The sequence below is a fragment of the Rhamphochromis sp. 'chilingali' genome, assembly GCF_963969265.1.
Source record: "Rhamphochromis sp. 'chilingali' genome assembly, chromosome: 11".
Classification (NCBI taxonomy): domain Eukaryota; kingdom Metazoa; phylum Chordata; class Actinopteri; order Cichliformes; family Cichlidae; genus Rhamphochromis; species Rhamphochromis sp. 'chilingali'.
The window spans coordinates 17257997-17284401 of record NC_137938.1 but is presented as its reverse complement, the minus strand read 5'-3'; the positions used below and the strand labels follow the sequence as shown (position 1 = coordinate 17284401).

Genomic DNA, 26405 nt, shown 5'->3' with positions numbered 1-26405 from the left:
ACACACACACACACACACACACACACACACACACACACACACACACACACACACACACACACACAAGCGCGCGCGCTACGTATGAATGGGAGATTTAGCAAAGAAGTGGACATTTCTTGTGTTAAATGTACTGCACGTCCTTAGTCTGGAGTGACCTTGATGTAGAAGGCAACAGGCGGACTGCTGACTCCATCTAGTGGTCAAATACAAGAACTGCAGCTCTTCGATAAGACCACAAGAAGTTTGGAAGAAACTACAAAAAAAAAAAACCAAAAAAAAAAAAAAGACCCGACAACAACAACACCCCCCCCCCCCCCCCCCCCAAACTCTCCAAGTTCAACAATAACAAAGTGCAGGCAGATAATTACTTACTGGGCAGAAAATAGGATGAAGCTTGCAGAAGAAATAGGCACAAACCTTACCTCCTGATTTCTGTTCAACAGGCCTATACAGTAAGTGTATCTGGGCTTTTAGACAAAATGATTGAATTACTTTTTTTCACCACATACAGAAGCATGAGGGAGCATGAGGAAAATGACTTTAGGGTCAACTTAATGCACGGACTGATGCTCAATGTCATCTGTGTTTACTCCTCAGCACACGGATGGCTAACAGCAGAGACATGGCAGCTGTTCCTTTTTCAATCTCCACCTGTTTCAGTGGTTTTGTGCGTTATGACACACGGCAGAGTGGTGATTAGTTGCATCATTTCATAGCAAGTGAAGTGCCACCTGTCATGTCTGTAGCACTCTTCTGTTGCCAACGCGCTCTTCATGAGATGGTTCCTTTGTGTGTTAACCTTTCGCGCTAGCTTCTGCATCTTAGGATGAGACAAATAAGGCAAAGAGGAACTGTCACAGGGACAGTTCTGACGTTACGGGAGGGAACTGACTGTACAGTTGCATGTTTTGTAAGGTTTATTTTGCATCGTCCGCATACAAACGCCCAGTCTGCCCATTGGGAAGTTGTAACATGCTGGGCATTACAGGTGGAGGAGCTGGAATAGTTCTTTCAGCTGTGTGTGAGCTGCTGCTTGGACACATCGTTCCAGCCAGATTTATTTAAGCAAAACCACACAGCAGCCTGTAGCACCGACTGTTCTAGCCTTCGGTCAGTCTCAGTCTGCCTAGGTCAAACTTCCAGGTCTGGCATTGACTCCTCTTTAAACTGAGCATCATTGTCAGACCCTGTGCCCACGTCCGAATCAAATAGCGAGCGGTCAGAGTCGGGGGAATGTGTGTGCGTGCGTCCGGCTGAGTGGCTGCTGCCATCGCTGTCGTCCAGCGTGTCAGTCCTGGAGAAGAGGCCGAAGTCCAGCAGGCCCGTGGGGGTGCCCCCGCTGCTGCTCTCGCTGTCTCCGTCGTAGTAAAAATCCTCCACCTCAACAAACCACTCGGGCCAGAACCTCCTCCGCATCCGCTCGCAGAACATGGCCAAGTTGATCAGCTCTCCTGTGGAGACATGTAAATCTTTTTGAAGACAGAGAAGAAACCAGCAGGTGGTATCACAGGTGCTTACTGCCTTTGTTAGTCTTTTCTTGTGTCCGGTTTTCTTCCCACAATCACCTTGATCACAAATTATGGATTAAAACACAGAATCAAGCTCTGATGCTGTTCTCTGAAAAGATAAAAAGACTTCAGTGTTTCCTGTGTGAGACTTTAAAGCTGCTCTCTGAGCTTGTGTAAGCAGCACTGCACTGCAGCAGAACAGCACTGCCATCTAGTGGACTACACATAAAAATGCACCAGTGAAAACATCTCACAAGTATGCTTAAATTTTGCAAGGACAAGGTAATATACAAAAACTTGTGATAAAATACAGCATGTATGTGTTGATTTGCAATTACTGAATAGATCCTCTGACCTTTGATAAGTTGCTCTGGTCGTGTTCCAGGTAAAGTCCACATGGCTTGAGCTAGATGCCCAAACACTGTAGCATCTAATGTTGACATCTTAGACCCCATGAAGTATTTCTTATCTCCTGCAAGACAGAAAACAAACAGCAATTTCAAGCAACGATAAAGGGAATATACGAGAACTTCCACAGCACTGTGCAGCTAAAGATGGTTAAATTAAAACTATTAGTAACATTAATAAGCAGCGATGAAGCAACAAGTTGGCCAGCTGATACTGTCCCTGTTCACCAGTACTGGCATGTTGGCTGTTAGTAATCTGCTGTGGCATGTTAATGCAGAGCTGAGAAGACTTTAAAACAAATCAGTTTTTACAGTGATGATTTACCTGCTGCAAATCAATAACAGAAACAAAGTAACCAAACACACACACACAGACACATAATAGATATCAAAAACCAAATTAAAGTACTCCTTTTTCAACTCTGCAACTCATTCCATCTGTGTTGTTGAAAGCTTTCTTGCTACAGATGATTTTCATTCCACTTGTACTGGCAGAAGGTGTTTGTAAACCAACAGTTTTCGCTTTACTTTGAGCTTTTTTGATGCACTAACTGACTTCATGAACTACCTTTAGCTCACTTTTTGAGATGTTTATCATTAAGACCTTTGCACACTGAGTGTGCTGGGAAAAAAATGTTATATTCCGAATTCTTGGGATATGAGCTGGTCATGTAATGTTTATACATATAGGATGTCAGTGGGGCAGTTTAAGCTCTTGTTAGCAGAGTCAGTATCACATCTGAGGAGACAGAAATCATTTCAAAGAGCCAGAGCAGTGTCTAGCTGTGTGCCTGAGGTAAAATAGTATTATTTTACCATTTCAATATCCATCTTAATGTATGAAATATCAGTACAAATTTGATGCATCAGGTGTGTGAACGGCTTTATTTTAAGATTACAATACAAAATGATCTATCACTAGCACTAAATCTTAGTTCACGGTTGTTTTTGGATACTTTTCCCCCCCACCTAAACACATTTCACCGAGCACATTTTGAACTGCTGCAGAGAGTGCTAACACTGACTAGAAAGACAGAGCATATTTCTCCCATACTGCCTTCTCTTCATCGGTTATTATTCATCTCTGCCTGTCTTCCACAGTGTGTCTTTTGTCTCGTCTCCCTCCCCTCACCCCCAACTTGTCCTGGCTCTGCTGGATGTTTTTTTTCCCCCCAACTCTGCCAAGTGCTTGCTCATAGGGGGTTGTCTGATTGTTGGGGTTTTCTCTTTATTATCGTTGGGTCTTTACTTTAATATAAAACGCCTTGAAACTTGTCATTTAGTGCTATATAAATAAAACTGAAATGAACTTCTTTTTACTTTTGTTTTTAAATTTGTTCAATTTATTCATACATTTTTCAAATAAGTGGAAATACTCTGTGATCTTTGAGTACCCCAGGCAGCTGCTGACATCTCTCCTGGTTGGGAATCCCTGCTCTTATACACATCATCATCAATGCTAAGTATTTGTGTGCTTTTCTTGCCCTTCAGAGAGCAAACTTCAAAGTAAACTAATTTCATTTTGAAGTTGGGAAATCAGCTCTTCTGGTTAAAATGCCAGATTTTAGATGAACACTTCTGGTACTTGTGTGTAACAAACATTAAAAGACGGAAGCCAGATGGTTGTGGAGTGTACCAATGTTTTCACTCGGGAATGACTTTTCCATTTTATACAAGCTGTTGTTCGCTGTAATGACACAAGCAGATCGATGCAAAGCACTATTCTAAACACACTTATATTGCATCCCTCCAGCTAACATCCAGAACGTTCTGTTTTCATTTATTACTGTCTGTACCTCAATAAAATTCAAGTGCAAAAATGCAGATAAATGACATTTTGTTCTGATAAATATAAACCAATTAAGAGGAGCTTGTGAATATTTTGAGAAATATCAGCTCACAGTAACAAATTCATGTATTTTCATTGCAGCCAATGGAAAAAAGAAATAACACTAGCTCCATTATCAGCTTGCATAACAGCATTAGCGTATCGCTCTATAACCACAGTCCTGATGAGGTTAGTCTTAGTTCTACTGAACAGGCGTCCGTACCCAGTAGAGTGGCCAGTGTCCTCATGTCCTTCTCCATCAGTGTGTAGACCTCCTCCTTGGAGAAGCGTCCGATGCCGTGGCCGTACATCTCCCGCCGCACCATGCCACCATTCAGGTGGCTAAGCATCCATTTCAGCGTGTCACTCAGAGGCCCACTCATCGCCAGCAGCTTCTGTGTTTCCTCCAGGTTATCCACCCACTGGCAGTAGGCTATTGTCCTGAAGGAAAACACAATGTAGACAACACTGTGTTACGATTACACTGGCTGGCAAAAAGCTACTCCTCTAAATCAAAAGTGAGCCTCAGCTACACCTACAGTCTGTCAGTTTCTTACACTCTTCCTGTACTTACTTAGCTCAAGATCAAAAAGTATTCCAAATGTTGGTCTAAAATCATCGTGGTCTTTTCAAAAAAGAACAAACCGCATTTGAAACTGAGTCTTTGAGCCATCAGTTCATTTGTATCATTTATAGTTGAACATACAAAATGATTTCTACACAGCCAAAAAACCTTATCCCACTCAGCATACAATTCATGTACCAAGAACATGCTAGAAGGTATAACACCATCAATATTAGCACACATATTTAAACATAAAATTATCACATACAAAAGGTTAGGGATATAACAGTTCTCCAAAAGCATGTTTTTGTTCATACTGCTGTTTTTAAAGGAGATAAATAAAGCAAAAACAAGGAAAAACAGCTTTAATGCCTTAATGCTTAAATCTTATTTAGTTAGTTCAGTGACTGCGTGTCTGTGTTCACTTTGGCATTTTCACCCCTGCTTTGCAGAAACATTGTCATGTTGTGTTGTATTAAAGATCTGTAAATCATTAGATCCGTTTCAAGTAAAACCAAAAACTACACTAATACAAGAAAGAAGAGCCATGTTTATTCATCTCTCCAGTCTAGTGCTGTATTTTTAAAACTGAATATGGTGGCAAACCAGAATTTTACAAAGGACCAACAGTAATATTTTACTCTATGATGCTGAGTCAAAGTGAATTAGAGTGGGATTCCAATAAAAGTGTTTAATGAAAGGTCCAGCCACTGCATCGTAAAGCTTTATGTCTAATGACAATTAGCCTCAACTTAATCAATAAAAGTGCTCCACCCATTCACTTGCTGCCAGAACACAACATCGTATATTCAGCCCTTCAAACTGTCGGCCTGAGGGTTGAAAGAAATGCCTGGAATCCGTTCCTGCTGCTCGTGATAAAATATAGACGCCTACTGCTGCAAAGCACCGGCAACTTACAGTTACTCATGAAAAGAAAGCAATGCTGCAGAAATGGCAGCATATAGTGTATCTCTATATTGAGATTTTTCTCACACTGTGGTCCAACAAATCCTGTTTATTTACAAGCAAACAAACCCAACTCAAACCCTCAAAATCCCTTGTGAAACCACCAAAGGACAAATGTTTCACATGAATTCACTCCATAAAACAAAGACAATGAAAACAGCAACTCTGGTATTTCATACATTTGTTGCTTCTGTTCTGCATAAGTTGTCTGTGTATCCAGATACTATGATTAAGCTGTTACATTCTTACACACTTGGACTTTTCACACTGTAGGACTTTTTTTTCTTTCTGTTTATGATCTGAAAAAGTCTGAAGAAGTGAAGAAGTTGGGCTTGGTGCTTTTTTCTTTTTTTTTTGGCTCAACAACAGAACTCAATGACAGCCAAGCTGTTTGTTGATAATAGTACAAGTGCAGGGGAGACCTACATGTTTCTACCTACATGGGTTAGAGCTTTTACCCCTCAGTTCATCTAAAGGCCAGTGCCTGGCCTCTGTCATTTTTCTGCTGTATGTGACTGGTTGCTCAATAGAAACTGAATTAAAGAATCTGGGTTATATTAATTTTCAGAGTGGGGACTATCCATTGGCCAAATGCTACTTCCTGTTATATTATCTGATGTCCAAAGTGTCTGTATTCTTTAAACAAACAAACAAACAAACAAACCAGAAGAGGAGCAAGCATAAATAGAGTATTTTTAATCCCCAGGTAATTTCAAATGCAACCTTTGCAAATGTTTCTGTGCAGTTCGCCACAAACTGCATTTTCAAGATAAAGCTGCAGTTGCAGTATTTCCCAGGGAGAGAAAAAAATGCTAATGTGTGATCCTGACAGATGGAGAAGGATGCAAGAAAGAGAGGAAGATGGATGGATGAAGGATGACTGTTTTCAAAAGTTCTGGCTGCTCAATACAAGAAAGTTTCCATACAGGAAATTTAAATCTTACATGTAATGCCCTCATTGATTTTAGAGTTTTATAATCAGATACATGTCTGATGCTGTACTAAATTACATTTTTTGAAACCTCTTGTCAAACAAACAGTGTTATTCAAGGGTTGCATGGGAATACCTGGCGGTTTAGTGCAGGCTAAACAGTACATCGGACTGGTTACACCGAGGGTGGCAGGGATCATTTTGGTAATGATGGGTAATGATGCCGATTAGATTCACTCTGTGAACTATGGCTTTTATACTAGCTTTATAGTGTCTAGGAGTTGGGGCCATTTAGCCATAAAGCTTATGAAACATCTACTTATACAGTATTTTAGTGAACTTTGCTGGCTAAATCCACAAAGAGCAGTGAATATCAGAGCAGCAGCCCAAGTCAGCCAATCACAGCCTGCACACAAAGAAAAGTCCAATGGAGCTCACGAAACAAATCATTTTACTGCGTGACTTATTTCTAACTCATTCTTTTCACCATAGATGTGTTACAGCCCATCTTAGAGTTCCTCCTCCTGCCGAATCCCCCTTTAATCCGCGGTTATACCTGCTGTGTTTGCAAACAGTTGGACATTTAAATATCCAGCATAAGGTTAATCTCAATTTAAAGTTGTATTTATGCCCAGTTTTACTCTTGAAATTCCTCTTTGACATTCACTGGATCACAGCTGCTAACACTAGTTGTCTGTGTATGTCTACTTTAAAGTATAGTTGAGTGATCCTTTTCTGGTATTACAGAGTTATTAACAGATTTGTATTTTTAAAAAGCACAGCAAAATAAATGAGTATATAATAGTAAAGCTAGCTTTGAGAACATTTTCTGCTCTATAACCATGCCACTATGAATCAGGAAGGCAACTCTCTGTGTGCACGATCTAACCAAATCTATCTCTAGGCTGTGTCTCAGTACACAAAGAGCAGCACGCTGTCATGCTGCCCTTCCCTGAAATAAATAATTCACTCAATAGGTCTATATGTGGGTCCAAACTTGGTGCAGGGTGCATGGACAAGCAGAGGAAGAGGAGCAGGGAGGTGACACAAGGAGACAAGACGGGAGGGAGCGTGAATGTAGATTACATGAATGACCTCTGCTGCTTTTTGAGAAATGGAGCAGATTCAGTTTATAACACAAAGCCAGCAAATTGTTCCATCCGTTGTTCCTTTTTTATAAGTGAACTAAAACCAATGAGTAGTTCAAATTGTGTTCTAAAATTATTATATAGAGAGCAATAGGCCATACCACATGGATCAAACCGAGTTAGTGTGTGTATGTGCGTGCGCCTTTGTGAGGGGGATGGCTAGAGAAAGAGAGATAGAGCTTTTAGGTAATGGAAAACACTCCTCTCGGTGTAGATGGAGTGTGGAAAACGATTTCCTAGCAGCATGTCTCTCCCCCAGTGATCCTGGAGTGACTCACTGCTGCGAAGGATGGCAGATATCACAGCCTGGGCTGAAAAGCTGCACAAACAATGCACAAATAATCTTACTTTTTTGTTTTTAGAATAAATCTGCAGTGTGTCTTTTTTTTTTTTCTTGCTGCTAAAATAAATTGGACCTTTTTTTCCCGGGAGGATCCGTGTAGGCGGTTCCTCATATGGTTTAGCACTGAGCACATTAAAGTGTGCATTTAAATATGAATGCATACACACAAAATTACATAATCAACTCAGCACCACATAATTTCACCCCTCAAGTGCAATAATTAAATCAAACTGTAGAAACAGAGAACTGCTTTTGGTCTTTAAAATGATCTGACAGTGGCTTTTCCATTTAAAGTGCCTGAAGTCTTAGCTCTTAAAAGCCTTTCAAAGGCACAGCTAAAGCACTGTATACCTATACGACTTACTTACCAGTAGAGGTGTTCCTCAACCATTTTGGTGACAGCGCGGGACACAGCTATCTCCTGTGGGGTGAGGTTCTTGTTGAGGTTCACACCCAGCTTCTCCTCCAGGAAGTCCACTATAAACTCTGACCCCGACACCTGTTCGTGGTTGTACTCGATCCAGGGCATCTTACCTTGCGGAGATAGCCTGCCATCAAAGTAGTTCTGCAAAGGGAAACAACTTTGCACATGAATTTCCTGGGCTGTGTGTACATTTTATTAACAAAACAAAGAGACTGTAGACCTATGTGAAAATGGAGACTTATTTGTGGCATGAAACTACACAATCATTGACTAACAAGCTGTAAATCACAAGTCATCATCCATAATAAGCATGTGGTTTCAAAGTCAGACCCAGTCTTCCTCATTGCATCCATTTTTTGCAACCAAGATGGTCATTAACAACTAAAATCTTAAGATCTTCAACTCCGTCACGTCCAACAGCTTTCATTGTTTTTGTCCTTATATGGAAGCTGTTGACAAATGGGACCCCATTTCTAAGCTGCCATTAGCTTGTGCTACCCAGTGTTGATGCTGATGGAAGAGAGACATTAAGGCTGTGCAACAGAAGTAGCTATTAATGGCTGAAGAGAAAAACAACTTCAACTCTTCAGAGGCAGAAACACCCCCCTCCCCTCTCTGTTATCACCTGGTAGGGCAGATCCGCCATCCGCAGATACGTCTCTATTTTGAGGCAGAAGGGCGAGAGGCTGGGCACACCATTCTTTGGCCTGGAAAACTGATGGAGGATGATGGCGTCTTTGGAGTCCAACTCCTGCTCCTTCCTACATAGAAACCAAAGGTGGGGGAAACTCAATGAATAAATGTTGTACCTGTAAACGTTATACCTCTTTAAAGACCATTCTTAAACTCGCTAACATTGTCTCATTTTGTACATTTTGTGCCAGTGTTAACGTTAACAGCATACTTTCATCTATTCTGTGTGGATGAAAGTATGCTTTGGTGTCTCGAGCCTTTCCAACTATGCATAGATACCAAGAGGAAAAACTGCCTAAAAATGTTTCATTTTAACCCAGCGAAGCCGAAATCAACCGGTTTTTCCACCTGTTTTCAGGGTCAATTGGTGCAGTGGGGCCAGTGAGATAAAACCAAACGTAACTCAGCATCTGGACAGAAAACAGGACTTTGAGTTCAGCTTCAGGCTCTGGCCAACCTCCCTGTGAGGAGTAGGTCACACCTGCAGTTTCTTTCTAGCACGGTGACACACTATTCGTGCCGAGTTCTGTTTTCTTTGCAAGTTTAAAAAAAAAAAATTATTATGTTAAACAATTCCAATGAATCCCAATCCAACTTTATTTATAGAGCACTTCAGAAAAACAACACAGCTGACCAAAGTGCTTTCCTGTTGAAAGACAACATCAAGATTTAAACAAACATATTAAACAAAAAGGAAAAAAAATAATATAAATAACAGTAAAACATGGAAAACTATAAATAAAATAAACAATAACATATACAAGAAATAAAACTAACAATAAATGAAAATAAGTATTAAAAGGAACCAAAAAAACAACACTTTCTTTATTCACACTGAGGTCACTAACTTTTACATAATGAGTCTGTACTTCAAGTGACTTTAAGTGTTTTGAGATATACTGGCATCACTAGCTGTTATTATACTCCATTAAAACTCTTTAAGTGATTGTCAAGACTAGAAATTTTATTTCCACTTTGATAGATCGTTCTGTGAAACAAGGAGCAGCTGAGCTACCTAAGGCTTAAAATCCACAAAGTTGTATTTACACTGCTCCACTGTATTAGCCGAGGGGTATTAAGAGCTTCAGTTATAAGTCAGAATATTGACTAAATGAGTCATCTCTCCTCCCACTGTACTGTAGGCCTGCTGTCTAAAGACACTTAAGATAATAATAAGCTAGAATGCAATTGTGCAGGGAGGATGTTGGTGGTATTCCTACACTGCTATTACCGTGCTAAAATTGTAGTTGAGGAGTGTCTCAATGCTATCTAATATGGCAATTAGAGTTAAGACCTTTTTTGCAACCAGAGAAATAAAACTACACCTAACACATCAGCACAGGGAAAAAAAACTACATCTAATCTGATTTTACTACACCGCTTTCCTAATCACGTTACACATTCATCTGGGCATCTATTTCTATTCCTGAAGAAGCTTTTAGGCATCATCTCAGGTACACACACACACACACAGACCCCATCTGCTCCGTTTAGCATCTCTTTTATCACTGACCACTGCTCCCTATATTTGAATAAATTTGTGTAACTGCAAAGCGGTCTGACAACACTTACTCCACTTTTAACCATCCTTTTTTAGAGTTAGGTTTGTGGAAATTATATTATAGATTATGGTTGCTTTTCTTTTGAGTTCTATCCTATTTTACGATCACATTACAACATGATGTCGTTTTTTAATTATTCAGAGGGGAAAAAAACGTATTTCTGTACATTAAGACAAAAATAAGTAAAATAAAATTTTTTACCCAGGCCACTTTTAGAGTGACAGAAAAAAAATGATAGAGCAATATTTTGCATGGCACTATTGTATCAATAAAGGGACACCAAATATCTATATTTTATTAAATAAATTAAAATACTCTGGAAACACTACAATAAGAGAGCTCATATCATGTAGCACCAGCATTAGATAAGGTTAGCGGAGCAAATTCACATGAAATCAGCTGAACTTTTGCAATATAAAACAACTCAATAAATACATCGTTAAAAAACAAAACAAAACGAAAAACCATCCAATACTGGACACAGTTAGCTTGACGATGCTAAGCAAGCGAATCACTAAGTCACACGAATTCATTTGTAACAACAGATATTTGACTGTGAACAATTTATCACTGTAACACTTGATCACAGTTAATTACCGTATTATCAGAAACTGATTCCATGTAATTGGCAACTTGACCCCATTCCAGGCTGGATGTTATCTAAACAAAAACTAAATACAAATCTGTTTTTACAGGATAGTACAGAGTTTATATTTTATTATATTCTAAAAAATAATATGTTCATTTCTAATTTAATATCAGCAACATGTTTCAAAAACCCCAAGTCAACAAAAGATTGTTTAAAAAAAAAAAAAAACAACAACACACAGCTGGTTGAGTGTTTCACAACTTATGAGATTAAACTGTCATGGATGCTCCATCCTAAAATATAAAGAAAAGAGCAATCCCTCAATCTACTATCAGTCCATATTTCAGTGCCAGCATCTGTGGTTGTGTGCATTGTGTGCTTTGAGGCAACGTATGCTGCCATCCAAACAAGCCTTTTATTTTCTCTCAGGGAAGGCCTTGCTTATTTTCAGTAAACCACATTCTGCAGAAAATATAAATTCATGCTTGCATGACGACAAATTCTTATTTTTTTCATAACGTTTGTAGTTAGGGCTAAGGCAGGCTAAGGCTGCAGTGGGGACTTCCCATGATGCACTAAACATTTCTACTAATAATAATAATAATAATGGATTGGATTTATGTAGCGCTTTTCAAGGCACCCAAAGCACTTTACAATACCACTATTCATTCACTCTCACATTCATACACTGGTGGAGGCAGCTACAAACTACACTCACCTTTTTTCACTCCCCATGTTTTTGTTTTTTTTAAATAAATCTAGTGCATGCCATTAACTTTTGTCTAGTCTCTCCCATAGCTTGTGGTTTGACCTGTTTGCGGCTGAGATCAGAGCAAATATTTTTGATTTTCCTAAACTTTGCTCTGCTGGAGATTCCTTCCTGTTTAAAGGGAGCTCTTCCTCTCTATTGTCACAGTGGTGGCTAGGAGTTGTTGGTTGTGATGCTAAATAAATAAACTTGAGCTGACTGTGGTGCTGAAACCTTGCAGGTCTCCTTGGTAGCTGTCCACAGTTACATGGTGCTGAAAATATTCTAAATCTGCAGAGAAACTGACATCATATTATTACGCCTGATCTACGCATGCCGTCCTTCTTCCATGCACGTTGTGGTGCTTCGTCTCTCAGAGGAACCACTTAAAGAACTTCTCAAAGATCTCTCAGCTGGGAAAAGGAGAACAAAAGCTGACTAGTCGTAGCAGCAGCTCTGCCAACAATACATCACATGGCACGGACAGATGACGCCGGCAGGCTGCGGGGCCAGCCTCAGCGGCCTGCACGTGATTCAGAGTTTCTGCACGAAATGCACGGTTCACGCAGCTTGTGGATCGAGGAGGGGGAGTGAAAGCAGAAACTACCAGGCCACTGTAACAGGATGTTCTTACTTCCTGGCACTGGCCTGGCCGAAAAAAATAAATAATCCGTCCATTCACAGCCTGGCGGTCTGTGCTCTGACAATAGTCCCGTGTTAATCTCTCTTACAGTGACCGCATACTGATCACCAGCTTTCATTGTAGAAAACAACTGTAAATGACGCGGACAGCTGCTGTGTCTCAGCTCATTAAAGGTCAGGCTGATTCCGCAGCGTCCGAGGAGCGCTTCGTTTAGACACGCTCAGGTGCCGATGTGTTCCGCACGGGAACTGGCACACAAGCGGACGCGTGACTCGCTTATTAATTATTTTTTTAAGTCTCCACCTAGTGTCGTGTCCTTTGAAGGAGAAAACGAGGGACGGCAACCTCAGCAAGAGCCTCTTCCCGCGAGAGCTGCAGAGGAACCACATCCCCATGTACACACTCCTGTATCCATAATGCTTTATGCGGTGTCACTCATCAGTCACTGTCAGCGGGGGTGGGTGCGATCAAAACGTGAGCCCCGGGAGGCAAAAGAAATACTAAACAAACAAACAAAAAAACAAACAGAAACCTGGTGGTGATAAAGATGATAAAGAGCTCAGGAATGTTGCGCGTCCCTACCTGATGGCGAGCAGCTCATGCAGTAGGTAGGCTGCAGCAGCCAGCAGGGCCCCCCCGGTGATGTACAGGGTCTTCTTCCACCAGGAGTCCGAGCCCAAAACCGACATGATGCCTCCGTAATCCTGCAGAGGAAAGGCGATGATATAGCCATACAACGACTGCTGCTGCTCGGAGCCGCACAGCCCGATGGGCAGGCTGTGATTCCGCCCCAGTTCAACAACACACGGCCGGGAAGAGGCGAAACCAGCAGCCCAGTACATCCTCTTCCCTCGGTTACAGCCGCCCCGCGTCCTCCCTGCTGCAGTCCCCGTTAGGCTTCATCGAGACCCCCGGCGCTGTGTCTACGGCATGGCGGCGGTGTGGCTAATATTGATCCAGGAAAGCGGAAAAGGTAAATATCTGGAACATCACTCCCTGAGATGAGGCTCGGCAGCCAGCTCGCTTTCCTTCGCAGGATCTGCCCAGCATTATCGCGCGAATAACAATGGCAACACCGCGACTTCCGGTCCCTAATTTCAAAATAAATGTCAGTGTCCACACTGTTACAATTACATTTTTTGCACCTAATATTTTACTTGCAAAATAACATTTTCTGCTCTTAATAACCGTACACAGTGGCTGTTAGTTATTGCTAGTTTTCCATCACATATCATGTGAATGGAATTCTATCGTAAATCTGAACATGATATAAACTAAATTATTCATTTTTGTTCATGAAATGTTTTAATCGTTTAAAAGTAGTCGAATCATTATCTGATTTGTCTGACCAAATAAATAGGTTTAATTTATTATTAGCAAAAACAAATTAAAGTAGCTGGGACCAAAGATTATTTGGCTGTTTTGCTTCCAAATAATGGAAAAAGCTTAAAGCAGGCCCATCATGTATTCCCTTATTTTCTGTTTATATGGCAGATCCCCATCTGACCAAAGTTTCGAGGTACTAATGGGTGCTTCCTTTTTTCTCAAGGGACAGACTAAGATAAACATGAATTAATCTGAACTGTGAATTGTGCAAAGCTACGTCTACATGTTTAGTTCCAGGTTGTTGGGGTTTTTTTTGAGTCTCTCAAAGAGCTTTAGTCAGATACACTTGGTTTGCAAAAAGATGTTGTCCAATCCCCACCATAGAAACGAGAGTTTACAAGAAAGAGAAGCAATTGATCTAATTAAGTTCTGCATAGAGCTGCTAAGAAACTTATGTGATTAACACCTGTAGAACTTAATAACTTTCACAGCACATATTACGTGTAGTGGAGTGTACATTTTGATCATCAGATCAAGGTAAAAAGAGGGCTAGAAACGCAAAAAAGAATTACCCAGTCCTTTTATTTTTGTGGCAAAGTTGGGCAACTTCCGTTGCTGTCTAATCAAATGCCGGTTACTTCATGCAGCCGGCCTATTGTCTTTCTCCGGTGGAGGATCGGAGCCACCCCGCCCTGGCGAGCCCCTGAACGCAGAGACTCACTCACCACCACGAAAACAAACTATTGGCCAACAGCAGCCAAACATGATGATAAGCCCTTCTGCTCCGCTTCTACATTTTAAGCGGCCTCCAACCGACTGACTGCTCCGCTTCAGCTACTACAGACTGCTAATTCTATGGAGTGCAGTGTGTTTGTGCAATCACACTGAAGCACATTACGCAAACGAGAAAAGTAAGACACGGATTGCAAATCCACTATGCCAACTGTGCTGTGACCGCGGTGTGCTGTGGGTATAGACTCTACTTACAGTCTAACTGTATAACTTAGTGGTAAATGCACTAATAGGAAGGAGTACTCACTCTGGAGCAACTTTGGAAGTGGAAGACTTCGTTCATCCTGACGCTTTAATCCAGCAGGTGAGTTCCAGATCTGTTTGTCGAGCATGCCGAGAACAGGATGTAGACAACTCGGACAAAAGAACATCCAGTAGTTACGTGTCCGCCGGTATCATCCTGGTGCCAATTACCTGCCTGCTGCTGTCTGACCCCGTCAGGTCAGTGAAGGAGGGTGAGTGCTTACCGCAGCCATGGCTACGGCAAGTTAAACGCGCGGCCTCGTGGCTCTCGGGAGCGCGCATTACAGCAGGAGCGTGTATTGGTGTTTACTGCTGAACCAGCCTGGGAATATGACACAGCAGGCACTGCTGGAGCAAGGCATTTAGTAAACACACACATAGAGATACTGTCGGCAGATAGAGGAAACGACTTTGACACCAGGAAGCATCTTTATGACACTTTTTGTTTTTTGTTTTTTTAAATGGCACTTTTGGCCAGATCGCTCGTGAAAAAGACATTTTTGATTGCAATGACGCTCTTTACCTAGATAAATATAGGATACATAAAAGTCACTTTGCCAAAAACCGACTGCAGCTTCTTACCTTGTGACAGGACTGTTTTATTTCTGGCTCAAAATGGCTTGATATCATTCTTAAGAGACATGCTTGTCATGTGTTTGACAGACTGTGGGTTGACAAGTCATTTAAAACAGTTTAAATATAGACAATCATTTTGGGGCAAATTCCTGAAATCATTTTTCTGGCACAACACAGACTTAAAGCACAGTGCAGAGTCTCTAACACAGCAGCACAAGAACAGGCTCTAGGCATCAGATAGAGGGTTGAGTCTACAAAGGGAACAAAGTTGAACAGTGTGCAAAGGTGCCCCAGAGACTATCCAACATATAGTAATAGGATGTAAGAAGCAAGCTGGAACTGCATAGATGTAGAGGCACAACCAAGTGGCTGTGATAGCGTACAGGAACATCTGTGCTGCATATGGACTAGAAGTCCCCAAGTCCTCAATCACAAAAGGTGGTTGAGAACAACAGGAGTAAGGTCATGTGGGACTTCCACTTCCACATAGAAGCTGCTGGCAAACCAAGCAGTATTGTAGTGATTGTTGACAAGGAACAGAAGACCGCAGTTGTCATAGATGTTGTAATCCTACCAGACAGCAACATCGGGAAGAAGGAGCACAAGAAAATGGAGAACCAGGTGCTGAAGAAACATCTGGAGCAGATGTGGAAGGTAAAATCCAAAGTGGTCCTAGTGGTAATAGAAGCATAAAGGAGCTGGAAAATTAGCTTGAGCAGATTCCAGGCACAACATCAAAGGTCTCCATCCAGGAGAGTGCAGTCCAAGGACCAGCTAAGACACTGCACAGAGCACTCTAACTTCCAGGCCTCTGGTAGAGGACCTGAACGTGAGGAGCACACACATACCACCCCCCAGAGGGTGAGAGGGAGAGTTCTTTTTAAAATATGTATATACAAAGAGCATTTATTTTTTTTAAACCGGTGAAATGTCAACATATCTGAAATTGAAATAGGTGTAGTGCTCAGTCCTCACAGCGTGCTCTGTTAGCTTCTGCACATGTTCTACAGTCATATTTCTGGTCTCTTTAAGACCATCATGCAAGCATGACTTATTCTCTGCACGAGGGAGATCTGTATTATGTAATACTTCCACATGAGACCAGACCCCTTATAATCCCACAGGAAATGGTTGCCCCTCCCCTCTGTGGACACAAAATATAAATTAATATTAACATCTAAAAACCCGAAATCATGTTTGTTTGTTTTTTGTTAGCATTCCAAATAATCACATTTTTCACTCTCATGCGTTCATTCTTGAGAAATCAAACTGATGTGAGGTCAGTTTTAATGGAGGATGTTGCAAACCTTTAACTATTCAGCCTCAAACACCACACTGACGCAGGACAGCATATGCTGAAAATGATTACACAATTAAAGGATGCACCGTTGCTTTACACAGCTTATCAAACACTAGACATGTATTCAGCGCTCACGCAGCACAGCACAGCATCAATGGGTCTGCCAAATGCAGCACATCTCTAATTCTATCTGCAGGCAGTTTGTCCCTTTCCTTGAATAAACTCAGTCTCATGTGCTGCGTCACAGCTGGCCGACAGGATGTCAGGGCCGCTCGCGTCTGAGTTATTATTTCTCATTTTTGGATTTCTTCTCAAGTGGCGTGGCTCAGCTGCTACTTTCTATGGTGTGGTCCTCTGGGTGGAGGCTGCTGTCCTCAGCCTGTTTTCTCAGTTTGACGGCGTGGAGGGCGTAGTTGATGGCAGTGCTGTCGGTCCAGCTCCAGGCTCCCGACAGGGGGTTGTACAGCATTCCTTTGACAGACTGCACCGAGAAACCATCTAACAAAGAAGGAAGACACTGATGTCAACACAAAAGGCAAAATTAGATTTTTATTTTTGCACTACTCCTGAACACGAATTATAAAATGAGCTTTGCAGACAATTTATGGACACAGAAATCCTCAAAATTTACTGTTTAAAAAAAACTTTTACATCTTGTAGCGACCTTTTGTAATATGGTATATTTACTTAGTTCCACATAGATTTGCCCACTTAATTATTAAAAAAAAAAAAACCTTTGCATTTTTAGTCTGTTTTCTATAATCAGTGGGAGCTTCTTTTTTTTCCTCCCTCCAAAGGGACTTACGAGACTCCAGGAGGCGTTCCAGGTCTACTGGGCTGACAAACTTCTCCCAGTCGTGGGTCCCGTCGGGCACGATGCGCAGCAGCTGCTCCGCTACAACAATGCCCAGCACGTAGGACAGGTTGGTTTTATTTATAGTCGTGATAAATAGTGAGCCACCTGGCTGCACACAGGGAGCAAAAATGGAAAGGTTTGATTCATGAAATATAAATTAAATAGACTGCGTTACTTCTGGAAACACATTTCATGACACCTCTGCAGGTGATATACAAGGGAGGAGCTCTTCTACGAGATGCAGCAGGGTATTTATAGAATGGATTTAAGGCTTTCAGAGGACAAAATCCAGCGCGCGAGATCTGGAAGGATGCCAAACCTCAAAGTTCAACAAGGCCAAGAAAAATAGGTTGAACAGGGGGGGGAGAGAAAAAATAAATAAAAGCATGAGCATCAAAAAAATATATGTATGCGTGGTCAAGAAAAGTACATTTAAATGTTTGGGGGTTTTTTTTTTTTCCTTTCTTTTTTTTTTTTTTTTTTTTCTTTTCGCCTGTCCCGTTTGGCTCTTTTGCCATCAGAATTATTGTCTAAAGGCGAGGAAAGATGCCCAACGGATTTACTTTACCAAACTGACCATCCCAGCCTTGCCGTAATGGTCTATTTGATTCACCTTTTATTGTTTATTTAATTTATTTTTTTATTTTCACTTGCTAGATATGGGACAGACTTGAATGAAGAAAAGAAAAGGGAGAAAGGAAGAGGGTGAAAAAAAAAAACAGCGGAGAAGAGGGACGGGGATAAAGGGGAAAAAAAAAAAAAAAACCAACTAAATAAGCAGACAAAAAAAAATAAAAAAAATACATATACCAATCACCTGGATCACCTGTTGAGAAAGAAAAAAGAAAACAAGCAGAAGAAAACGAGAGCAATACAATAAACAACATCACGATGATATATGGAAATATAACAGTAAATACTAAATATTAAACATTATTGTGTTTGGGTTTTTTTTTAATGAAAGTGCAGAAGAAAGATTTAGACCAGAGAGAGAGAAAGAATTCCAGTCATGACTTAACCTCCTGTATTAAGCTTTTTTTTCCCCCCCCCTCTCAGCTACTTTTGGCCCACTAACCTAGGAGATTCTGACCCCCAGGCTGCAGTATGGACCACGGCTTTCACTGAAACTTTTCAATGATAAGTACAAGGCACACACAGAAAAACACAGCAGGTCATCCACAGACCCCGTCCAGCCCGGTGCTGACTCGGGCACCCATAACTGTCTAATTCAGAGAGAGGGAACCTCTACCTGATATGCAAACACAAGTGCAGTATTAACACACAAATATCAGAGTCAAAGTATTAAAAAACAAAACGAAACAATAAAACAACAAACAGCACCTTTAGCACTTGGCTGCAGCAGAAGGCGAACGTTTCCAGGTCAGCCAGATGTTCCACAACCTCAGACGCCACCACAGCATCAAAGTGTCCCGCTCCTTCATCCTCTCCTCCTGAGAGCTCTTCCAGGGTGCACACCTGGTAGGACACCCGCTCACATAGGTCCGGGTCAAAGGACGAATGCAGCTGGGCGGTGCCAATGCTGTTTTCCACTGGATCTATACCCAAAACTTTAGCTCCCAGACGACCCAGGGGCTGGAGGAGGACGAGGAGCAGAGAACTGCACGTCAAACTTTTTTTTTTAAAAAGCAGAGCCGAATACGATTCACTTAAAAGAAGAACAGACAGTACAAAACCATATTAAAAATGATAAAAGTAGACAAAGCACACATTTTAAATGAATAATATATTAGTTGCATTAGCTTTGAGGAATAAGAATACGATTTTTCATTGTCCTCTTTGGATGACAAATATAACATTATACATCAATCATATTAACTATGCTAAATACTTAAAAAATAAGTCACTGTTCAACCACAACAGCTAACAATATGAGCAACATTTGTCTTGCATTATAAAAAAAATATATATCTGTATCACAATAACTCATATTTTACTTAGTCTTAGTAGAAAAACTTGACTCTTACACACAAATAATGTTGTACTAACAAACTTGAAATGTTACTGCTTTGTTATCTAACCTGTCTTCTTCAGGATGCTGTGCTCATTTGACTGTGAAGTCACTGATTATGTGTTGGAACTCACATTTCCACAAGCCTTATGTTTATCTACAGTAATATATTCACTGGGGGGTAATAGGCACCGATTTGCATGAACTATTAAATTCTGGAATACAAAATTTAATGAGAGAAAGAAAATTTCCTGACTTCCATCATTCACTTCATCCACACTCATCCATAACCTGTCCATCTTCATAAGAAGAAGAACTAGTAAATGGGGATTGTTGTTTTACATGCAGGTAAATACAGCACAGTGTAGGTCTAATGAGAGTTATTTGAATTCAATGTTAGGCTTTTATAATATATCTAAAACATGTCAATTAATACAAGAGATTTTGTGGTTGTTGAGTAAAAGAAACCCAAAACAACAACAACAACAACAACAACTCATGAAATTTAAAACAATATCAATCATGGTAGTAAAGCATCATTTCATCTCCACAAGACGCTGTGCTGGCACTGTAAATAGAGTGGGGAAAAACATAGCAGCGATATGCAGGAACATGCACTAAATAAGGGTTTGGTGTGAACGGTGCCCTCCTGTGGACAAAAGCTAAACATCCAAGTCTGACTGAAGAGCTTTTTCGCCCAGGGGCCTGATATCCATCCTTCCGCTGCTGATCCCGTGTGATGGTAGGACTGTTAGCTAAGAGACGGTCAGACACACAATAACAGTCACAGCCTTAACAGGCGCTCTTATCATGTGTGTCTGTGTCTCAATAAGACAACCTGTGTGACGGAGCTGTATAAGAACAGGACCTGATTTTGTCTTCAGAGATCACACAGCACAGCTGGTGAGTCCTCAGCTCACATCAAAGCTCCGTCCCAGTCATGCAGCTATCAGTGCTAACAAACAGATAAACAACTGTAAACGACCGACTGTCCGATCCACCACGCCGTGACCAGTCAGATCAAAGCAGAACGAGCACCGGGCTGACGTTGAAATGTTTATCCGGGCTCTGCTGCGTATGCATGCGAGAAGCCTGGCACTGAAGCACATCGAAGGCACATATTTACGCTGCACGAGGGAAGAAAAGACTCAATGTGACATGAAAGGTAGCAATTGAAACAATTGCGCCCAGACAGATAATATGTAGCAGGAAAGACGCTTTTCTTTGGCGCTGTTGTTTGCTCTGAGTCTGCAGCTTTCGGACGCTTTTTACCTCTGTGAGCAGGCCTCCTCCACAACCGACGTCCAGGATCTTCAGTCCTGCGAGTGGCTTCCCGGGATGGCGCGCTCTGTGCACATTCAGCAGGTTATCCCTGTGCAAGGTAAAAATATATCTCCCATTCCCAAGTCTTCAAGATATTTCAGAATACTCTACAACAGACCTAACGCTTAAAAGTAAAAGAACAGTGGGCAGATATGAAATTGTGAACCTCCAAAGTCTATGAGAAGCCGCTTAGCATGAGGAAGTGTAGGGGTAACTCCATGGTGTATTACACCATCTTCTCTCAAATCGCTCCGAGCAACAGTGTCAGCCAGCAAACAAGCATCCTCACTTCCTTCCCTGATATACAGTCCGACAGCCTCCTGCCTGAGGCCCGAAACATGGGAACAGGCTGAGACCTGACTGCACATCATGCTCGTCATTAAAGCTCTGCTAAGGTGCCAAAATATACTTACATCCATCTAACTACCTCCTCGCACTACCACCACCCAGACAGAGCCAGACAAAAGCTACTGCTGAACTATCAGCACATGATAAACCATTACCGTCAGCATGAACTCAGTGATTATTTTCATAAAATTTACTTTGACTTAATGAACCAAAAACCCCAAAAAGAAATTCAGTCTCAAACCTGAAGTATTTCTGAGTGTTTTCCAACTTTATATTTTAGAAACTGTGGGTAAACATTTTGTCACACAGGTAAATTTGCATACACAATGAATAAAAAGTCAAATAATGACCTCTACATTTTTTCCCTATCATACTGTGTTCCCTCACTTTGGTGATGCTGGTAGAGTAAGCCATCTATCATATGGATCCAAATATCTCCGTGTTCAACTTCGTTGAGATCAGCTGACTGTGAAAACTGTAGCATATGGTTCGCATCATTTTCATAATAATCAAACCTTTCAGTGACCCACTCATGTCCTACAGAAGGTTACAACTGCCATATTGGAAAAGACCACTCCCATAAATCTGTATCCTTTGATAAGAGGACAAGTATGATGGAAACTCTGAATTCCTCACAATAAAGGGCAGATTTTTTTCCTTTAATTTGTCACCATTGCATGTATAGTTATGATTCACTGTATTGCTGTCAGTGTAACATTTTGAGGACAAAATAGACCATTTTGCTAATAACTAAGGCAAATCAAACACTAAACCCTGTTTTGTTAAAGACATTGCATTTGGTTACTACACGGGGTATCTGCACAGATCCTGAGTCTGTGTACAACACCATGTATTACAGAACTAAAGCACACACTGAAACAATGAAGAAAATAAGGCACCCTGGCAGGATGAACTATCAGAGTCGCAGAGCTCCAGCAGCAACAGTGGCAGCACTGCTGCTGTCTCTCATTTCAACTTGCCCTGAGGGTAAAATCTTATTGGGCAAATCATCCCCACTCAGACATCACTGACACTAGATCTGTCATACTGTCACCATAAGCACACATCATCATCATCATCACCACCACCAAGAAGATCCCAGGGTGGGGGAGGGGAACACAGCACTGGGCTCTTGGCTGGATGGCTGTCATGATTACAGCAAAGGGTCCTGAACAACAGATCTTATCAATCAAAACAGCCCCAGCCGACCCCCAAAACATGCACACGTGTAGAGCCAAAGCAGCTGAAACACTATTGGCTGAAAATGTACTGATATTTGGAAGAACCCTGTCATTTTCAATTTCTCTTATTTTTCCTTGTATCCTCACAAGTTGCTTTCAGATACCACGAGGCCGCCCGGCTTTCCTTTGGGTTATGTTACGTTGACACCATCTGTTGGCGCCTCTGATGAAGATTGACGGGCGGATTGTGTACCGTATAAAAGGCACCCTCAGGTCGTTCATGGCGTGAAGAGCTGCAAATTCTCCCTGTTCATCCCACCACTTGTTTGCCAACGACTGGAACTTCCTCAGTTCATCAGGGTCCACGGTGCTGTGAGAAGCTGACCGAACGCTGCATGTGGAAAAAAAACAAACAAAAAACAGCCATTAAAGTAGAAACAACCAAGCCAAATAAACAAGGAACCAACAAAAGACTGTTCTATAGTGTCGATAATAAATAATAAAAATCTCACTATACTTTTTGATTCAAAATTCTTCTCCAGAACCTGCAGCTGAGTAGCCCGACAGCTGTGTTGAGTGTGTGGAGTCGAGCTGTTTGCACACATATTCCAAAAAGTATACACAGCACTTCACTTGTTCCACATTTTGTCATGTTAAAGCTTTATTCCAACATGGACTTGATTATCACTTCATAATGAGTAAAAAGGTTTGCTTGAAATTCTTGCAATTTTATTAAAAATAGAAAAAAAATATGCCATGTAAGTATTCAAAGTCTTTGCTCAGTTTGATGCTACTCGCTTTGCACACCTATCTTTGGGCAGTTTCTCTCATTCTTCTTTGCAGAAACTCTCAAGCTCCATCAGGTTGGACAGAGTGGGAGTTGGTACACAGCCATTTTCAGATCTCAAACTTCAATCATGTTCAAGTCTGGGCTCTGGCTAAAGTCACTCCTTTGTTATTTTGGCTGTGTGCTTAGTGTTGTTGTCCTGTTGGAAGATGAACCTTCGCCCCAGTCTGCGATCCAAGCTAAGGCTGACTAGTCTCCCAGTTCCTGCTGCCAAAAAAACATCTCCCAGCATGATTCTACCACCACCAAGCTTCACTGTAGGGATGGTATTGGCCAGGTGATGAGCGATACCTTGTTTCCACCAGACATGATGTTTAGCATTTAGTTCAATCTTTGTTTCTCATGGTCTAAGAGTCCTTCAAGTGACTTTTGGTAAACTCCAGGTGGGCTGTCTTGTGCCTTTTATTGAGAATTGGCTTCTGTCTGACCCTCTCCCATACAGGCCTGATTGGCGTAATGCTGGAGAAAAGATTATCCTTCTGGAAGTTTCTCCTCTCTCCACGCTGGAGCTGTCAGACTGACAATCGCTTTCTTGGTCACCTACCTGACTCAGGCAGAACTTCTATTTACAGATGATGGTGATATTTTTGATGAAGAGTAATTTTTCTGTAACCTTCTCCAGATTTGTGCCTCAATAAAATCCTGTGTCAGAGGTCTGCAGACAATTCCTTGCTTTGTTTGTGCTCCAACATACACTGTTAACTGTGGGGCCTTATTTAGACAGGTGGACTCCAATCAAGTTATAGAATCATCAGATGACCAGTGGAACCAGGATGTACATGATTTTGAGTGTCATAGCGGGGGCTTTGAATACATATATGAACATATTTGGTTGCTATTTTTAGTAAATTTAAAAGAATTTAAAGCAAACCTTTTATTAACCGTGTCACTATGGGGTATTGTGTGGATCTTTTTAGGTAAATAATGAATTTAATCATTTTGGAATGAGGATGTAACATGATGAAACACCAGCAGTCGTGTACTTTCTGGATGCACTGTGTTGGGCTATGTACCAATATCAGTATCATTGGCTCTCATATGTGAGCTTACTGTTTTTCTTATCCTATCCAGTATTTTGCATTCTGCTGTGCTCATCATACTTTGGACACACTGAGTGCAGTAAAACTGAAGAAAATGAGTTAATCTAACAAGCAAAATACCAAGCCCTTTTGCTACTGACATCAAACATATAGTTTCTGAAGATGCAAATCGCAAATGCAAATTCTAAAACAAAAGGTTGTGCTGGTATTTAACCCTCAGTACCCATTTCATTCAGTTCATCTTGCTAAAACCAAGTAAAGACATGTAAAAAAAAACGTGTAAAATGGTTCGGTAATGATGCAATCTCTGGTGACGTGCAAATTTTTACAAATGCTGAATTGTGCCAAATTTTGTTTTTTTAGTTCATGCATAAGTCACATGCTCAAAATGCTATCACTTGAGTAAAAGAAAAAGGCAGCATTTTTAGTGTTCTAAAAAAAAATGGTGAAAAGAGTTCAGCCACAGGACACATCAAGACACTGAAAATCGTGTCTGTAAGCAATGAATCGGTTTGTGCAGAGATAATCTGCTTGGAAGCCTTTATAATATGATAGCCATCCACAAAGGTACTCAACTTTAAGATACTTTGACTATAAAGTATCGGAGTATTGGAGGAGCATCACACATTTCACAAATCAGTCCAGTTCATTTAACAAAATGACAAACCTGACTATCTTTCTGGATGCAAAAGGATGCTTGTATTAAATTTCAGAGTAGTAATTAGAATTGTTTCCGTAACATATTTATGATGCACTATGTATCAGCTGTCCAGAGTCGTAGAGCTACCAGGGTGAGCCTCGTCGGACCTCTTAGTCTAAGCAGTAGCTGTATGCTGCTAAATTTCACTGAGTTTTAGTTTCTTTTTTTCTTTTGAAAAAAAAAAATACTGATTTCTAGCCCTGCTTCCGGTCCCCCAAATATTCTTATACAGTGTGGCACTGGAAAGGAAGGTGTCACCACACGAGTGTGTCTGCTAAATACCCGTTTTGACGGAGCACAGCACGTCGTTCTATCTCCCGACAGGCGCTCCTCTGCAGCCACAGCGTCCGCTGTTTACACACCGCAGTCCAGCCGAACCCGCTTCGACCAGCGGCCCTCTGGACCAGGCCACAAACAGCGGTCGTTTTAAGGCAGTGCAGCCCTAACATGAGGCGGCGAAACTTGTTGGAGTACATGTCATAAAACCATCGAGGTACTAGCTGTGAAGTTCATAATAAACAGTCTTCTTCGTCTTTGGAGTTCAGCGTCGCTGGGTTTCCTTCTTCTTCTACGCTGAGATTTAAGCGCAGCTCTCACCGTCGCCGTTGCACTGCTGCCCTCCTCTGCCTTTGGAGATGAGCCCACTTCTCCACTCTAGTTTCTCGGGCCTCTCAGGTAAAACCAGCGAGATGCTCCCCTGTAAAGCCTGCTTCCAGATTACAGTTACTATTTTCAGTTTCGTCATCATTGACGTTGACTATCTTTTTCAATTATTCCCCATGTCCTCTTGAGCTGCTAAGGACCCAGTGCCTCTGCCACTCTTCATCTATTTATATTTTATGTATTTAATTTTATGCTATGCCAGTTTTCTTTTTTGACTGCTTGTGTCTGCTCTATGGTATTCGAAAGAATAAATATGAGCAGTAAAAGTATGCCAAGTTCTTCCTTGATTGTTTAAAAATTAAAAAGTCCCAGTTGAGACCTGACCAACTGGACAAAGTAGAGTCTAATGACTTTGGTTAGTTTCATTTGTCCAATACACTTTACCCAGTAATCACTTGCAGGTTAATAGGATCCATCAGTAAAGAAATCGGATATTGCAAACCACTCACTAAAAATCAGTGTTTGCACAGTAGGAAATGAAAGTTCGACAGCTTTATTTGTTCCCAGTTTTTTTTAAATTTATGTTTTAAAATGGATTCGTGGGAGTCATGCTCTCAGTTGTGATGCCTGATCAAACATTTAACTAGTTTCATTTTTTTAAAGTGCCAATCATCTCTGTACAAACAGAAAAAAAAGTTTACTCATTGGGGAAAAACCAAAACTGATAACTTCACTGGCCAATCATATGTTACTGATGACTATTTTTTTACTACTAGGGTGTAATTTGTGATAACTTGTATTATGTTCACATGTGGAACAAAACAGTAAGATCACCTATGACAAGAGCGTTTCTGGCACAGTGGAAACATCTGAATGGTTTGAGGGACGTGAGATGAAGATTTTTGTGTTGACTGTTGTCTCCAAATTCTAAATGTGATTAAGCATT

At 41.2% G+C, this 26405-nt stretch overlaps 2 protein-coding genes across 3 annotated transcripts; both read right to left on the bottom strand.

Annotated features, from left to right (window-relative positions):
* Nucleotides 1-322: 322 nt before the first annotated feature.
* faxcb (failed axon connections homolog, metaxin like GST domain containing b) lies at nucleotides 323-16023 on the bottom strand. Of its 2 annotated transcripts, none has more exons than XM_080896936.1 (7): nucleotides 14721-16023; nucleotides 12938-13059; nucleotides 8746-8881; nucleotides 8065-8261; nucleotides 3967-4184; nucleotides 1864-1980; nucleotides 323-1451 (listed from the first exon to the last, which is right to left on the bottom strand). In XM_080896936.1, the coding sequence occupies exons 1-7, from the start codon at nucleotides 14754-14756 to the stop codon at nucleotides 1132-1134; spliced, it is 1146 nt and encodes a 381-aa protein (XP_080753062.1). In that variant the 5' UTR covers nucleotides 14757-16023; the 3' UTR covers nucleotides 323-1131. The 2 variants fall into 2 exon arrangements, with proteins under 2 accessions (XP_080753062.1, XP_080753061.1); XM_080896935.1 differs by having other exon boundaries at nucleotides 12938-13446; nucleotides 14721-14786.
* A 538-nt stretch (nucleotides 16024-16561) lies between these two features.
* On the bottom strand, nucleotides 16562-25432 carry coq3 (coenzyme Q3 methyltransferase). The gene is made up of 6 exons (XM_080896937.1): nucleotides 25139-25432; nucleotides 22523-22660; nucleotides 20690-20789; nucleotides 18790-19041; nucleotides 17398-17557; nucleotides 16562-17090 (listed from the first exon to the last, which is right to left on the bottom strand). Exons 1-6 carry the CDS (start codon nucleotides 25330-25332, stop codon nucleotides 16918-16920), a joined length of 1017 nt encoding a protein of 338 aa, XP_080753063.1. The 5' UTR covers nucleotides 25333-25432; the 3' UTR covers nucleotides 16562-16917.
* Nucleotides 25433-26405: the final 973 nt, after the last annotated feature.